Source organism: Coturnix japonica, chromosome 2 (genome assembly GCF_001577835.2).
Source record: "Coturnix japonica isolate 7356 chromosome 2, Coturnix japonica 2.1, whole genome shotgun sequence".
NCBI lineage: Eukaryota > Metazoa > Chordata > Aves > Galliformes > Phasianidae > Coturnix > Coturnix japonica.
In genome coordinates, this window is record NC_029517.1 from 32,862,441 (window position 1) to 32,879,671 (window position 17,231).

A 17,231-nucleotide genomic window follows, 5' to 3' on the forward strand; every position below is an offset into this window, starting at 1 on the left:
TGTGTACGGTCCACAGAAGCTGTATTAGTATAACGTACACAAAAAAAAATGTCTAAATTTACATGTTAGAAAGGTATGAAATTTAACTGGCAATGTCCAGTTTAAAATAAAAGGCCTATTTATGGAGCCGAGTTTTTTAATCTTCACAAAACTGGGTGCTACTTGTATCAGTCAACACCTGATTTACCTAATTTATGTGAGTATAATTGAGGAACTTTGTCTCAAAAACATAGTTCTCAGAAAAAAAGGAGCGTAATTATTTATATATTACAGCATATTAATACAGGCAGACAGCACTTTTATTGTCTGTGATTCCAGTCAGCCATGCTCATCGTGCTGTGGGAATTACCTCCTAAAGGCTCTAGTATGACTTACATTTCACTAGACTCTGATAAGAAGCTCTTTTCAAATAGTTATTGTGGGGTCTTTACCTCTGCAAATTTGGCTTTGTTGGCTTAGTTTGAGATATCTTGGGAAATTCTTTTGATAAGGATTCTGTCAATAGGCTTTTACATATTTGAATTTTTATTTTATTTAGCTGCTCATGTTTCCCACCTGGAGAACGTGTCTGAAGAAGAAATGAATAGGCTGCTGGGGATTGTACTGGATGTGGAGTATCTGTTCACCTGTGTCCATAAAGAAGAAGATGCAGACACCAAGCAAGTTTATTTCTACCTGTTCAAAGTAAGCTGAACTTGTGCAGGATCTTGTCAGTTTTTCCACTCTCACATGTAAGCCACTGCTCAAAATGCTCCTCATACATGTATTGACTGTATCCAGTGAGAGATTTTCTTCAGCTTTTCTTCTACTTACCAGCTATCCCTGGACTAGAATTGGTAGTGCTTGCAGTGTATCGTATCTTATTCCAAAAGTCATCCAGATGATTCAGGAGCTGACCCTGACTCCCATCTATAAACTGCTTCCACCCACAGTTCTTTTTGTCTTCACTCACAAACTGGGAAAAGTCACTTGACATAAATGCTAATTAAGCTGCCTACGCATACTTAGAAACCTTTTGTATGAGTTTCAAAGAAGATATGAAGCAATTCATGGTGAAGTTAAGGAGCTATAAATTTATATGACTAAGAAAACAAATATGTAGCTAGGAGATTTTCAGCACTGCTTGCAATGTGTTTTGTATTCCAGCGACTTTCACTGATCCTGCATACATCTGTTAAGTTTCCTAAATTTACATATTTTAACAGCTTTTGAGGAAGTGCATTTTACAGATGGGAAAACCTGTTATTGAAGGATCTTTGGAAAGCCCCCCATTTGAGAAGCCTAGCATTGAACAGGTAAACAAAAAACTTTTTTTTTTGTTTTTTTTTAAACATAACCAATTTCAAAATACAGCATTTCAGGCAGTTTACAGATTTTCTGTGTATCTATTAATACAATGACTGGATCTGTAGGGGACTTCTGCAACTTCTTCTACTTCAGCACTGATATGATAGTCACATTATTTCACTTCACTCATCATTCATCTTATGCTTTACTGAAACTGACAGGCTTTTTGTGGGCTTAGAGAATGAAACTTAAAAAACTACTTTTTTGTGTGGCGGTTCTAGTCTTTGTCTTGTGTGATGAAAAGTGCTGACAAAGTTTTGAAATCCAATATTAAAATAACTTTTGTCTTCAGTAAATCAATGTAAGTGTTGCAATCCAGTTCAGTGAGATCATAGCCTTATCTTTCAAAGGGCACACAACAAAAAACAGCCCCAAAGAAAGATTAGCTGAGGCTTTTATACTTCTCAGTGGATAAAGAGCATATGACAAATTCAGATTTTGGTTTATCAAGTTCCTGAGTATGCGTTTTCAGCATACAAATGGGCCCATTAACTCCAGGGACACTATGTAGAGGCTTACATACCTCCCTCAGTCAGGAGCTGAAATTTGTTCCCACTGGTGGATGAATGGCTGCTCTATTGTTAAACAAGACATTTTAAATGTGAAGGTTATTTAGTATAGTATGTCTATTCTTACATATTGCATTTTATAATTTATTGTAATAAAAGTTCTTTATTGCTGAATTTCTGGGAAGACTTTACCTTAGGTTTTCCTTCAGTTTTAGTATAAACAAGCAATAATTCATTCATAATTCACCATACATTCCTGGTCCTTGAAATATGCTACTAAAAAGGTTTTGTGTAATATAATATTTTATTTTTTTTTTCCCTCATACTGCTCAAGGAGGTAAAGCACAAAGATGAAAGGATAATTGTTTTTACAGCTTATTTTAAAATAATTTTCCCTCAAAATAGAGTAATAATTTCACATTCCTGTTTTGGTGGTTCAGCAACTCAGTTACACAAAGCAGCAGTGTTATAACTGATTTTCAATATAGATGTATTTTAGCAATTACAGTCTTGCATTTTAACTATTCACAATATTTTATAGAATGATAAAATTGCCAAGATTGGAAAAGACCTCTAAGGTCATCCAGTCCAACCATCCATCCATCACCAATGTTTCTCACTAAACCATGTTCCTCAGTACAACAACTACCCTCTTCTTGAACACCTGCAGGACTGGTGGTTCCACCACCTCCCTGGGCAGCCCATTCCAGTGCCTGACCACTCTTTCAGAGAATAAATTTTTCCTAACATCCAACCTGAATCTTCCCTGGCACAACTTGAGGCCATTCCTTCTAGTTCTGTCACTGGTTACCTGGGAAAAGGGGCTGACCCCCAGATTCTTTGGCTCTTTATTTTATTTTATTTTATTTTATTTTATTTTATTTTATTTTATTTTATTTTATTTTATTTTATTTTATTTTATTTTATTTTATTTTGTCTTAATGTAGACAGGCATACAAAGTGCACTGAAGTGTTGAACTTGTGAAATACTGGCACTTATTGAAAAAACAAAGTGCTGCATAGACTAAAAATTAGATAGAAGCCCACAGCACCAACTGTACCACTTTAGGTGATGAAGAATACATTCTTTGTTTACAGAGAAAATGTGTAAATCATGCAGCATGGTTAGCAGCGAAGTTGTACATATATGAACACAAAGAGGAAAAGCCTGTGCATCTTTCTTTGTTCCCTCATTTTTTCTTTTCTTTTCTTTTTTTTTTATTTAATTTGAAAAGCAGTAAAAGTTAAAGAATCTTCCTTCTCTCCCACTAATTTGGGTCCTAGAGAGGAAAAGAATAGAAACACTTGAATGCACTTAATTCTCTGAACAGAAGAATCAGCTTGTGGCGTGTGACTCAGCAAGGAGTTCTTGGTCTTTGGTACTTATTTTCTTTCCCATATCTTTTTCCTTGTCCAGGGTAAATAGACATAAAGCGATAAGTGTTCAAGGACGTGCCTACAAAAATTCTGGGTAAATAATTAGACATTTTTCTTCTCTTTCAAGGGTGTGAATAATTTTGTGCAGTACAAATTTAGCCACTTACCTTCAAAGGAAAGGCAGACAATAGTGGAACTGGCTAAAATGTTTTTGAATCGCATTAACTACTGGCACCTGGAGACACCTTCTCAGCGAAGACTAAGATCACCCAATGATGATATTGCTGGGTATAAAGTGAATTATACCAGGTAATGGCACTTTTGCTTGTTACAAACCTTGCTTACATGTACACAGAAAGCCTGTACTTCCTAAGTGTGCCATGAGAAATCCTGTTGGCATTGAGCTTATTGAAAACCTGATGACTTTAATGAAATTGTATTGGAGTTCTGCACACATCGTTGCATTGTGAGAGGAGTGCTTTATTAGCCAAAGAAAGGGATTATATATTTGCAAACAGCTAAACATGACAACTCTTTTGCAACTCTTGTGTTTGCAAAGTTGTCAGTCCAGTTACGATATGAGGCTTTTATAAGGTCCTTATATCATGTAGTAAAATTAAGACAAGTTCATATTCAACTTTAAAAGTATGTATTAAACTTTGAAGATCATCTAGTTTGAAGCCAAATCATGGAAGATATGAACAATTAAAATAATTTCCTAAGTGTTTGGTTGCCAAATTGTGAAGGGATATCAGGTTAGTTACAATTATAGTTCCTGTATGACCTTCTGATACTCCACCAGAATTCAGAAGAATGACTTAGTCACTGGGGGAAGAAAAGCTAGTGTGAAAAGCCAAGTCTCTTTCAGTTTTGCTTGCATCATTCATCAAACAGTGCTGTACCTTTTCCAGTTAGCACAGAGACAACAGGCAATAAGTTCACATCAGTGCAGGCAGCAGTTAGCTACCACTGCTGTAAGCAATTAATGTGCTGTCAGCACAACTGTTCCAAGGAATGGAAAAAGACAGTTTCTTTCTGTTGAGGATGTGCATGGACTTCTCTCCGCTTTTCAGATGTCCTTTCTCCTCAAAAACTCCATTTCCTTGAAGCAGAAGAGCAAAAACCTTTGTAAGTATGTACTATCGATAGTGCATTCAGATGAGAAGTCCTGCGACTGTGTGAAGCAGAACACTGATCTGTACACTGTCCCTCTGCCAAGTCACACCTCTTCCCCAAAACTGGAGGGGGTTTTTGTTAGTCCTTGACCTACCATAAAGCCTGGACATGAAGAGTCATCCCATCAAGATTTTTTCATGCACTGCAACATGAAGTAGCCATGCATGCTGTAGCAGGCTGTCATGGGTGGTTTGAGTGAGTCAGTAGTTTGCCCAGATATGGCCCAGATCATACCTGTAACACTGGGAGATGTAGCCCTGTACAGACCTGTCACCTCAAATAGCTGCCTGACATGAAGGAAGAGGTACTCATGGGGCTCTTCAGGTTGTGTTTGATATCTCTGTTTTTAATAAAGATGTCATAGCCAGTTAACCGTGGTGTATGTTTTTAGGAATCAATAGCTAGCACTGTTTGATGGCTTGTGTTTTTAATCATTTTGTAGCTTACGGTTTCTCAGACCTTTCTGTCCACAGTTCCTAAGGCTTCCTCAGACATGAGGGCCTCTTTCCATCTAGTTCCAATTTCTCAGTATGAGCTTCTCCCTTCTGCTGGGTTTACGCCCTGCCCCGTCACTAGACACACTGCTATGCGTGCTGAGGAACACCTGTACACCAAAGGTGCACCATGCAAATTCTCACAAACACTGAGCATACTGGAAACATAATGATTTCTGTGTAACTTTATCAGAGTTCTACATGTGTTCTTGTGCTGTAAGAGGAGTGCTTTATCAGTCATGAACATGAAGTAGAGGTGCGTGAACAACTATATTGAACAACAATTTTGCAACTCTGATGTTTGAAAAGTTGCCCTGTCTGATTAAGATAGAAGAGTTTTGAGTGAGGCTGTACTTCGGATCTGAATGAGATAAGCAGTACAGAAGCCAGAATGGCCTGTTTATACCCAGATATCCAGTTTTCATTGTTTTTATGATGGTTGTAATCTAATTTTGTTAAAGCTATAGATAACCATTGGCTCTGTTCACTTATTCTCCAATGTTAAAACACTGGAGTCCTTCTGACCTAAAAGGTCCATGTTCTAATTTACCTCTTCAATACTGCAATGCCTTTGCCAAGAACAGTGACATGACACGCTACATTTTAATATTTGCTTCTTCATACAAGACTTCTTATGCAGTGAATTACTGGTAAAGGAGAGCATTGAATCATGGCTAATGTGAAGAAGCTAGCTGGTGGGATACCAGAATTGGAGTCTAGTTGGATTCTGGTGGAGCTAGTTAAAAGTGTCACCTCTTTTGTATATGTGTGGGGAAATGCAGAAGTTTAAAGAGGGGGAAAATAGACCAAGCTAAGGACAAAGTCATTGGAGTCACAAGGTGCAAGAGGCTTCATGAATGACTTGAGATAATCCTTGAATTTTACACAGTGTATGAGTATTGTCTATCACAAGAGCACCTTGTGGAAACTGTAGCATGGAGAGAAAGAATATATGGAGACTTAAGAGGACTCGGCTGATAGTTCCCTAAAAAAAGTCGGACAATAGAAACGCTGTTTAATTTTGACCAGTCTTAATGTGGAAGTGGTTTATACAATTATATGGCTCTTGGTTGTACTATAAATGATGTAGATAGTGCTTTTAATGCTTTCAGTTATTAATTTATATATTAGATGGTGATAACTATCTGACTTTTTTCATCCTTACAGGTGGCTTTGTTATTGCAATGTCCCTCAATTCTGTGATAGTCTACCTCGATATGAAACCACACAAGTTTTTGGTAGGACATTGCTTCGCTCTGTTTTTACTGTAATGAGACGGCAACTGCTGGAGCAGGCCAGGCAAGAGAAAGACAAGCTTCCTCAAGAGAAACGGACACTAATCCTCACCCATTTCCCAAAGTAAGGTGTCACAAAGCAATTATTCAAGGGTAACCACTTTTATGTGACTTTGACATGGAAACATCACTACCTGAGGAAAAGAGGACTGGGAGAGGATCTGATTAATGTTTATAAATATGTAAAGGGAAGCAAGAGGCAAATGGATAAGGCCAGGCTCTTCTCTGTGGTGTGTGATAGGACAAAGAACAATGCCTTAAAATGAATATATGAAGTCCCATACAAACTTGTGGTAGAACTTCTTTATGGTAAGGATAATGGTGCACTGGAACAGGTTGCATAGAGAGGCTGTGGAGTCTTCTACTCTGGTGATATTCAAGACCTGTCTGGATGCCTACCTGTATGACTTACTGTAGGGAACCCTCTTCAGAAGGAGAGTTGAACTTGCAGATTATTGTCTGGGGCTAGAGTTGGTTAATCTTCAAGGGAATGAAAAACCATGTGGACTTTCTAAGGTTGGGTAGAGATAGTTTTTGTTGCCCCTAGTTTTATTAACAGTGCCTTTTAACACTTTGAAGTGTGCTAACTATTTCTGGAGTAGACTGTTACAGGAGTGCTTGGTATATATGAGAACAGGATTGTGATCTGGCCCTGAAGTAGGTATAAGGAAGATTTAACACCACATTGGTACAAGGAGCAGATTTGTGCAGGGAGAAGCTGCACATATACCCCTATGTTTCCACAACCTGGAAAAGTAATTTGGACAGCATTAATTGTTCACTGCAGTTGGGGAAATAAGAGAAGAAAAGCTCTGTTTGCTGAGTGTTTTAAGTTTTCTGCAGGCTGCCTTGTCTGAAGCACTTGTCTCTGACTGCTGATGTTATGCAGTGAGATATGCCAGAGCACTACAGCTCGAAGCATGGAGCAGGAGTCCTGTGCTGGGGCTGGGCTCCCTCCTGCTCCTCCAAAGAGGGTCTTCCTGCTCTCAGGAGAGCTAGGTAGATGTAGTTCAAAAGAAATATAGTTAGAGACTTGTCATGCAACAAAGCTGTGAGTGTGCTGCCAGCAGTGTGGGTGACCAATAGCCCACAGATAAGAATGAGAAATGATATCTGAGGAGAGTTTCCAGGACTGCAGATTTCTGAGTTCCTTTGGCACAGTGACATGTCTGTCTTAGCCTAGGAAACAGCTACCTTGGAGCTGAGTGCAAGTCACACTACCTGAAATGCAGCTTTTCCTGAATTTTCATTTGTGCTTGTAAGAGGTCACAGGTGGTGAAGTTGCTTTCTAGCCATTATTAGCTGTAGGAATAGCAGCTAGCACCACATGTTGTTGTGCTTATGTATAATATATTATGTGTTGTGTATAAATACATCAGCAGCACTTGATCTTGAACATCCTTCCCCTGTTCATGAAAGTCTTACTCAGCAGTCTGGTTGCTTTCAGCTGGACATTTTCTGTATATGCAGATGACTATAGAGAGTAAATAAATGTCAGATATCTTCTGGTCTGAAAACTCCTGTTGTGCAAAATAGGATAAGCAGCTATGTTGCTTCAGAAAGGGAACAGATGTATTAGCCGCATGAAACCAGGAGTCCTGAGCAGTCCGCTCTGGAGTTCCTTTTGCTTGCAGTAAAACTGAGAAAGGTTTAGAGTTTCTGTAAGTGTAACTAAGTGAGATAAAAATTATTACTATGGAAGCACAAACATGCAATTAAATGTTGCAGTAGCACGCTTAAAGTAATGAAAATGTGCTCCTATTGTTAATAACTAACACCGTGATTTTATAAATCTGTAAGACATAGGAGGCAAATACATCTACAAAACACTGGTTTATTTAGGTAGAGATCATCTTTATATAACATCAATGCTTATAATCTGCCTACATTCAGCTCTCTTTTTAGTGCTCAGTTTTGGTCTAGTTTCTACCTGTTTTTTGTTATTTTTTTTCCCCCATAAAATTAGGCACATATTGCTTATAATCAAGGAGAAATTGTTGTAGATATAATCTCTCTACTGAATTAAGATACTTATCGTCTTCTCCAGTTTGTGATACTGTGCGTGTGAATTTATTTGAAGACTGACCGACAATGTTTTTTATACAGAGTAATTAAATATTTTTTACTTTAAAAATGCTTATTCTAAAAAAGAACCTGTTATGAATTCTCCTTTTAAGTTAATATTTCATCTGCTTTTGTGCCAAGGTTTCTGTCAATGCTAGAAGAAGAAGTTTACAGCCCAAATTCTCCTATTTGGGATCAGGATTTCCTGGTGTCTACATCTCGAACTGGCCAGCTGGGAATCCAGACAGGTAGGTTGGGTTTAGTGACCGATTAAAGAGCATCTATATGTAAAGTACAATACACCTCCTCAAGTGAGGAATTATAAGGAATGAGAATTAGATATGAAGCTTTATCAGTATCTGGCTGCATCAAAATGAATCTGCTTCTAGTGAGAACAGGTGTTTGAAGCTACCATGTTTCTTCCTACAAAGATCCCATCCTGATGGTTGAATCCAGCCAGTCAAAGGCACTTGTGGAGCAGACTGGCTGCAGGGGCATTTCTCCTGAGTATGCAAGTGATGCAAGTGAACTCATTATAAGTGAATGAGAACACTGGGTGGATAAATAGCTGCAGGACGTGCTGGACAGTAATCCCCTATGCTAGTCCACTTGCTACCTAGCAGCATTTTACCATCTACTTTGGGTGCAAACATGCACATGATTTTTTGGCATTTGAATAGCTTTTCCTTATTTTGGTTCCTGTTCGTGTGCTTCATCATCTGTTCTCCAGCTCTATTCTCTTCACACCTAGGTAACCGAGAAGTCTGTAAGTCACCCTTGAAACTGCAGGAACACACTTGTGATAATTTTTTTTTTGTTCTCCTTGTCTCCCTCTCCATTCTGCTCAACAGCATTTAAAATCTGCTTTTGCAGTTTATAGGTTGACTTGATTTTTCATTATTTTAGGAAGTAAGGACTAGAGTCATTTAATTCAGTATTTTGCAACAATTGCTGATTATCAGTTGATTAAGCTGTTATGTCAGGACTTCATCTGATAATTGCTTTCTGAGATTAGTAGAAAAAATTCCACTGTAAGAGAAACACATTTTTTTTTTCTTAGAAATTCCTGATTTCTGAGTTCACAAACTGGTAAATTATGCTTTGGGCACAAATTTATTACAACTCTAAAATCATCTTGCTCTCAGCATTTATTCTTTCATGTATATTTCTGAAGTGCTTCATTTTAATTTGCAGCTCTTAAGCACTGGATTCTTGGCACAAAAGAGCTGTTGCTGGTGATGACACCAGGATAAAGGAATGCAAAAAGAAAGACTGCAGGTGTCCAGACTGTGAGCTGGCACCTCATTTCTCCTCCTCCCTCCTATTTTGGCCTTCCTGCCAAAAATCCTGAAACAGTTGAAAGCTGGATGATCTTATGTGTAGTGTTTGTTTGTTTGGTTTTGTTTGTTTTTAAATTTAGAGAGAGGTTAGACTGTGACTTTCTGAAAGAGCAGTTTCAACTTCTTAACTAGTTTAACAAGTTCTCCCTTCCTTGAGTTTGATTTGTCCAACCAGCCTTTAAATGCTATTCAAGTGGACAGATGAAGCTGAATGATGATATTTTAGTTTCCAGTGGACCCCTACAAAAAGTCTTTTCATGAGGCTGAATGCCAGTGACCTTGGCAGACATGTGAAGGAAGCTCATTTTCTTAATACGTGCTCAGCACTGCAGAATAATAAAGCCAGACTTTTGCAGTGAAGTGAAACTAATGCTGTCATCCAGCAGTAGTACAGTTCCTCAATAAGTTTAGGAAAAATATGTTGAGGTAAAGCTCTAATATCTCTGTTTGCCCACCAATTGCTCTGTTGGTATTGTTAATGTTACTTTGTAAGGTGAGTTGTGGTGAAGCTGAGTCCATGGTCATGACAGTTGTTTGATCAGCGCTGTAATAGATTTTGTATCCTGATTTTGATTTGTGTGACTTTTGTGCCATTGCAGTTATCAATCCTCCTCCTGTTGCAAGATCTGTTTCGTATTGTGCAAGCCCGTCATCTTTAGAGCAACCCAACAGTGGAAATATGAGTCCTGCTTGCAAAGTTTCTTCTGTCCTCGACCCAAACTTAGGTAACAAACATGAAGACTCATTTTCTTGCCTTTGTTAATGTTAACAGTAGTTATAGTATACGATGACCATGGCCTTCACTTTCCCATGAGGTGGTTTTACTAAATGACACAGACAGACATGCATAGCTTTTCTTCACTATGGTAATATTTAACTGGCATATATGTCAACTGTCTTTGAAAAAAAAAAAGAAAATCCATCAGTTTGTTTAAACTGTAGTTATATTGTAAAGGTTCTGTATGTGACAGAGGTTACTGATGAAGAAATGTTTCATTTAAATAGAAAAGGCGGACTAAAAGGGGCCATTGTTTTTTATTTTAAGATTTTCAAGTTATTGAAATTGCATGCTTATGAGCAATAAAGTAAAGAACAAATACACACATGGTTAAACAGAATACTGGACTAAGGTCAGATTATAATAAGGTATTTTAGGGAAAATAAAAAGGTGTTGAATAAGTTCTCCTCATAAACACTTTTCAGATACCTCAATCATGAGCCTGTCAAAAGAGTTTGTAGGTGAAAGAGATGATCAAAAGCTCGTGTGAAGTAAGTCTTCAAGGAAGCAGAAGAAACTAAGTGAATTGTTAGTGTTCTCTGCAGAGGAACTTAAGGAGTCTCCTGAACTGTAGCCTTCTTTTTGAAAAACAAGTTGGGAGATGATCTTAAAAGTGATAAAAAGTAGAAGATTTTCTTACTGCAGATGAGTAAAATGTGTGGTAAACAGTTACAAATAAAAAATGATATTTTCTCAGTGTGTGAAAATAAATACAGGATTGACAATCTAATTAAGTTGTGCAGCTGGGCTGTCATTCGATTTGCCTTCAGCACTGTAGAACTGAAACATCACAGATACAAAACTGGTTTTTAAAGGGATCCTAACAAAATTCAGAAAACTGTTTAATTGTAAGATTCCCATTTCAGATGGTTAGAAAATAATAAACCGATTAAGAATGGAATGTGTATGTAACATGATATGTGGAAATATGGCATTTACTTTATAGAACACATGGATGTCCAAGAGAGAACTGGTGAACAATTGGAAAAAGTTTTGAATGATGTAATGTACCTGGATTTCCAGAAACCTTGTGACAAATTACTTATAAGTAAATAAATAAATCTGATTTGGGAAAATAAATGAATCCATTCAGAAACAAGGAGGAAACTTCATTTATATGTGGGGAAAGAAAAAAAAAAAAAAAGAAAAAAAAGAAAAAAAACACCCACTAAAAACAAACAAACCCCAAACCTTAAAAAAACTAGGAAATAAACAGGAATAAACAATTTCCACAATGAATTAAGGTTAACAATAAAATTCTATTGCTAATTAAACAATTACGCTGCTTGAAAGCTTGAAAAGGGGAGTGAACAACTTAATATTTGTGTACTTAAAGTACTGTATCTGTGGCAAAACAGTCTGTACAATGTATGTAAAATATTGGGCCCTGAACTATCTGGTGGTTTCAGAGGGAGCTCAGCGTTATTGTGGATTTTCCTTAGAGTAAAACAAAACGAAGTGAAAACAAACAAACAAAAATGTAGCTCATTGATAAGTGCTGTTCTCAGACAAAATTCTGTATCCTGGCTCTGAAAAGAAGCACTAGCAAATCTCTAGGCAAAAATAGCTATAAGAAAGAGGTAATTTTGGAGTGAAATTCCTGTTTGCATGCTTTCCTAGTATTTGTCTGTCTGCAGTTTGGATAAATCCTGAGCTAGTGACTGGATTTATCAATATTATTGTAACCACTAGTCTTTGATAGATGCTTCCTTCATGAATTTGTTTAATTAGTTGCTGTTGCAATATCACATGTTGGTCCACAGTTAGCAGTGTGGTTAATAATTAACATGGTGTGTTTTGATTTGGAAGCTTCATATGGATTTTCTAAGTCAAATATGTATGACGTGTCAGACTGCTCTTGTTTGGTATAAACTAAGAGTGAAAAAAATCTATAATGGATATTTAATTCCAGTGAATCACAAAATGAAATATTATGTTATCCAAAAATATGTATTGAACACTTACCCTTGAGGTCAACAGCATAGAATTTCACTGCAGAGTGCTGAAGTAAACAAAGAAATGAATAATTTCATTACGATTTTGAGAGGGAACAGAACAAGGAGAGGTATATTCTCTCTAATAGTATAGGAATAAAAAAATACATATAGATCTCCATGCTTCACATACGAGCCAAAGAATATAGCAGAAGTACTGGAGTACAGGACTATTTAACAAAAACATTTTTGAGAAATGAGATGGGTTAGAATACAGAAGTAGCAAATAATAAAAGCAAAAAGTATTGAGAGAGGAAGGAAGGGAAGCAGGGGAGAAGTGTTAATTGGTCTTTCTAATACGCATCAGTTTGATGTAATGCCTGAGATGTAAGAAGAGAAAGACCAGGTGATAGTCAGAGGGACAAAGATTCATAAGAATAATAATCATTATTGTGGCTTTCCAAGATGGAAAGGAACTTCCTCAGGATCCACTACTTATTTTTTTGTAGTTACATTAACTCTTTGCATGTGACCAAAGTTAAAATAATGCTATTTTTTTCCTGCTAGGTTATGCGTGTTACACATGTGTAGGTTCAAAGTGTTATCAGTATCTTGTTATATATTGTTTTTACTCTTGAAGTGGCAGTGGAAGAATAATACTTTATTAAAATACAGCAGTCTTATGAAAAGGCAAAGATGTTCAATATTGTGTGTGCAGCAGTGCATGTTAGTGAGCAAAAAGTCAGTTTTGTTGGCATTTTTGTGACAGTGCAAGATGAATTTTCCATATAATTGCATCAACTAAGGAATATTTCACACTGTGTACTTCTGTGCTGACCTAACTTCACTGACAATTTGGCTTCAGTTTAAGAGCATTGAGGAAAGGGTTCTTAATGTGATTTTTTTTAATCATTCAATTTAAATGGATCAGGTAAATCGTAGTTTCTTTATTTATTTTACTGGCATGTGTATTTGTTGGAAAGTACTGCACTTTTCAGATACACTGCCAACTAATCTTGCTATTTTGTTCCAGTTTCTTCTAATTTTGTATTGTTTGTGAACAGCTGTTGTCAGATGTTGTTGTCCTGTTATTTTTGGAGGGACAGCATGTCTCACGGTCTAAGTGCCTTTGCTATCTTGGGGAAAAAGACGCGAAGGTCAAAAGAGCTGAAAGGCAGACCTGTAGATATTACCCAACCTCATTCTCTGTGTTGGCTGAGGATGGATAGCATCCTGCTCTGGAAGGCTGAGCTTTGTTAGCACTGCTCCAGGTTACTCTGTGTTGGTTTTATCAGAGGTTAACTTCTGTTCTGTGTCCCTGAAGCAGTGTCTTAAGCCCAGCACTCGTGATTAAAGAACTGGAGTCTGAAATAACTTGCGTTTGCTATCTTGATAATATATTCAATATTGCAGTACTTCTTCATTTACAATGTTTTCTTCATTTACAATTTTTGATCAACTAATGCCATTCAGGCTTTCTGTATGTATGTACTTGGTATATTAGTATTTAAGATTCAAATTTCTTTTCTATGAAAAAAACTTCAAGTCCTAGCTTTTTATTAGAGTGATTCATTACAAAAGTGATTAACCTTCTCCTTGTATGTGAGAATATCTAAACTGATTCACAGTCATGCTCTGCTTCCTCTTAGCTGGTTTCATGAGCATAGTGATTAAACTGTTTGTGACAGTTTGGTCATTCTTAATTTGTCCTGGTTTTGTTTTATAGGGGAAAAGAGAAAAAATAACGAACCGTATTCTCTGGAGGACTCAAAAAGACCAAGGGTTGTAGGAGATATTCCTATTGAGTTGATCAATGAAGTGATGTCAACAATTACAGATCCTGCAGCAATGCTTGGGCCAGAGGTGAGGAATGTACAGATCTGATCTGTCTGTAAAAGGCCAGTTTTTAATAAACGTTCCACGTGAACTGAGTAAGACAAGAGTCCACAAAACATGCTATACTTAACAGTAAGAAACATGCAGTCTTTAAAAGCGTATTTTTAGATAAGCAAACACTATTGGTGAAATGCATCATTAAAATGATGAATAGTTCTAAAAATTTTTAATGCTTTGTGTGCTGTTTGCAAAGAGATATGAAACTATAATAATGAAGAAGCTTTGAGGTTATTTTGTAAGGCAATTCTTTAGTAGGATGATTCCAGAGTACACTTTTTATTGTTAATCATAGATGCATCACGTCAGATGAGGCAAAATATGTTCAAGTCCCACAGAAGGATTAAAGACCCAAATTTAAATCTTCTATCTAGTGCAGAAGAGCTGATCTAAACACTTAGTTGCTCCTTCTTCCACAGTTGCTCTTTTTTTTCTCCTGTAAGAGAAAAACAAACAGAATTGCAGAATTGCACACTTTTTTTTTTTTTTTTTTTGGCTGCCTTTTCCTCCTTCTGTTCTCTTTGCCAGGCTATGTTTTGCAAGCAGCTCTTGTTTGCCAAGATTTAGCTAGAGAGTGCTGAAGGTTTGGAACCACCTACATTTCTTGCTCAACATGTATACTGTGACTGATGGCTTTGCATATTTGCAGTCTGGATGTTGGGGCTGGCAATGACTAGAAATTCAGCAGCCAAACATCTTTTCAAAAAGTAAACAGTATGAACATGCAGGAATCTTTTGGCATTGTGAAAGGATCTTGATAAAAGTTTAAACGTCTATATGAATTTAATCTCTGTGCAAACATACATATGCAGTTGCTAGATATATAACGACAAAAATAGTAGGAATTAAAATTTTTTTTTTTCTTTTTTTCTTTTATGATAGTAATGTAGGTGGTGGAAAGCACTGCTAAAATGAAAAAATAAAGCTGTGCCTCCAAAGCCATTAAAATCTCTGGTCTGCAACACATGTAGGCAAATCCATTACTATTTATGCCTTAGTATACCGTAGCATAGATTTTATATCTGCTTATTTGATGTTGTCATTTCTGCTTTAAAAAAAAAAAGAAAAAAAGAGAGAAATCATTGACAGCTCAATTTTTGTATAAAACATGGCTTGGGAAAGGAGCAGGGTTTGTTAGTTTCTTAAGGTTTTTCCAGCAGAGGATGTGAAATATACACAATGTGATTGTGTTCCTCTTTCGTACAGACCAACTTCCTCTCAGCACATTCTGCTCGGGATGAGGCAGCAAGACTGGAGGAGCGCAGGGGGGTAATTGAATTCCACGTGGTTGGGAACTCCCTGAACCAGAAGCCAAACAAGAAGATCATGATGTGGCTGGTTGGTTTGCAGAATGTGTTCTCCCATCAGCTCCCTCGGATGCCAAAGGAGTACATCACACGCTTGGTTTTTGATCCGTGAGTATGGCTGGAGAGGAGTTTCATGATTGGGATGAAGAGAGCACATTGCTTGTTGCAGACAGTGATTTTAGAATGGGCCAGCCCAGATACTGTAGAGAGGAACTCTACCCCTGCTACCCTTATGTTATTCTTATGAATGTTAGAACCAAAATTCTGAAAATAATTCTGGTGTTCATTAGTGGCCTCTGGGCCCATACTAACTTGCAGACTGCTCTATCCTCTGTTTTTGGAGTTTGAAAACCAAATGGCAGCAGAGATTGAAGGCTTTTCAGTGAGAAGAACTTGCAGAATTTATGAAGAATAGCATCTAAGTCAACATGGGGAGAATGCTTAAAATCACTGCTCACAGGAGTACATTGCCTTTCTCTTTATACGTGCACGTTTCCTGCCTTGCTTTAGGTACAAATCTACACCACAGGCACTTTTAAAGAGATATATTTGCTATAGCAACATCCACAGGTTGCATGTTGTCTTCATCCACCCTAGTGAACTGATGAATTGTGTTTAAGCAGGAGAAAAAGGGTTTTCTCTACATTCATGGATATTTACGCTCTGCCCATTCTGACTTTTGTCTTCTGCTTAGCTGTTCTATTACACGGATGTTTTTCTTCTGTTTACAGCACTCATTGCCTTTAGAGTTTCAAGGCTGTCAGGTGTCAATCTTCTTATTGATCAATACATTAAGACAATTTGTTGCCCTGACATTTTCTTTACCTTTTGCTCAGAAGTGTCTATTTTTAGACTGTTGCACTTCTTACAGAGTCTACTTCCAACCAATGTGCTTTCCCCAGATTTCTGCCTGTGTACAACCCATGTCCATTGAAGATTTAGGGGTCTACAATATTAACTGCAGCACTTCACAGTGTAGTGTGCTTGTGGACTCTTTGCTACATGTCAGTAGATACCACAAATGGAGCTTTGCTTGAGCTGATCTAGATGTCTGCCTAGCCTGGTTAGTGGTAGAGCCTACCTCCACCACCAGTGATATGAGCCACTGTCTTCATGTCTGCTATTATTGCTGTAGCAGTTAGGAAAACACTTCTGGAATGATTTCCTCTGCTTTTAGACTTGCTAGCACTTCCCTCTGCACTACTTTCTCAGTGCCAGCAAGCTCTGCTGCTGCATGCTCTGTGCAATCTCTGAAGCTCAGGCCACCCAGTTCTGGGACAAGCGGACAAAACTTCAGTCTCCAAGCACAGGAGACCAACCGTGGAACTTTTTCCTGTGTTCTTCAGAAGGGACCAGCAAGGTTCTTGTGAGGACCAGCACGAGTCTGGACTCTTTTTCTTCTCCTATGAGAGGGTAAATGCTGCTCGATTTGGAGGGAGAGGCAGCACTGAGAAATTTTCTGAAGTTTGGTGTCTTAGCAGCACTGTGAACTCAAGCAGAAGCTACTGGTTGAAGTTCAGGTTTCACAATAACCAAACATCTGAGTAAATTTTGAAGCAGTAGTCTTGTGCCATAGCCTCCTCCCACATTTCTCTAGGCCCTTCTTTATTAGCAAAGACTCTTCTAATAAGTTGATAGGAAAAAGTGCAGTCTAACTGTTCTCTTCCAAAGACTTTTCAGCCATTAATATAATTATGATCTATTTTGTTCTTATTTC

At 37.5% G+C, this 17,231-nt stretch overlaps 1 protein-coding gene across 1 annotated transcript in view; it reads left to right on the forward strand.

Moving 5' to 3' along the window:
• Positions 1-17,231, forward strand: part of KAT2B (lysine acetyltransferase 2B) — a 41,227-nt gene that overhangs the window by 11,910 nt on the left and 12,086 nt on the right. Inside the window, exons 3-10 of the mRNA XM_032443202.1 lie at positions 539-684; positions 1,206-1,295; positions 3,361-3,542; positions 6,071-6,262; positions 8,404-8,510; positions 10,202-10,327; positions 14,041-14,177; positions 15,414-15,622. Coding sequence (XP_032299093.1) covers positions 539-684; positions 1,206-1,295; positions 3,361-3,542; positions 6,071-6,262; positions 8,404-8,510; positions 10,202-10,327; positions 14,041-14,177; positions 15,414-15,622 — 1,189 coding nt within the window. The remainder of the gene's footprint in view (positions 1-538; positions 685-1,205; positions 1,296-3,360; positions 3,543-6,070; positions 6,263-8,403; positions 8,511-10,201; positions 10,328-14,040; positions 14,178-15,413; positions 15,623-17,231) is intronic.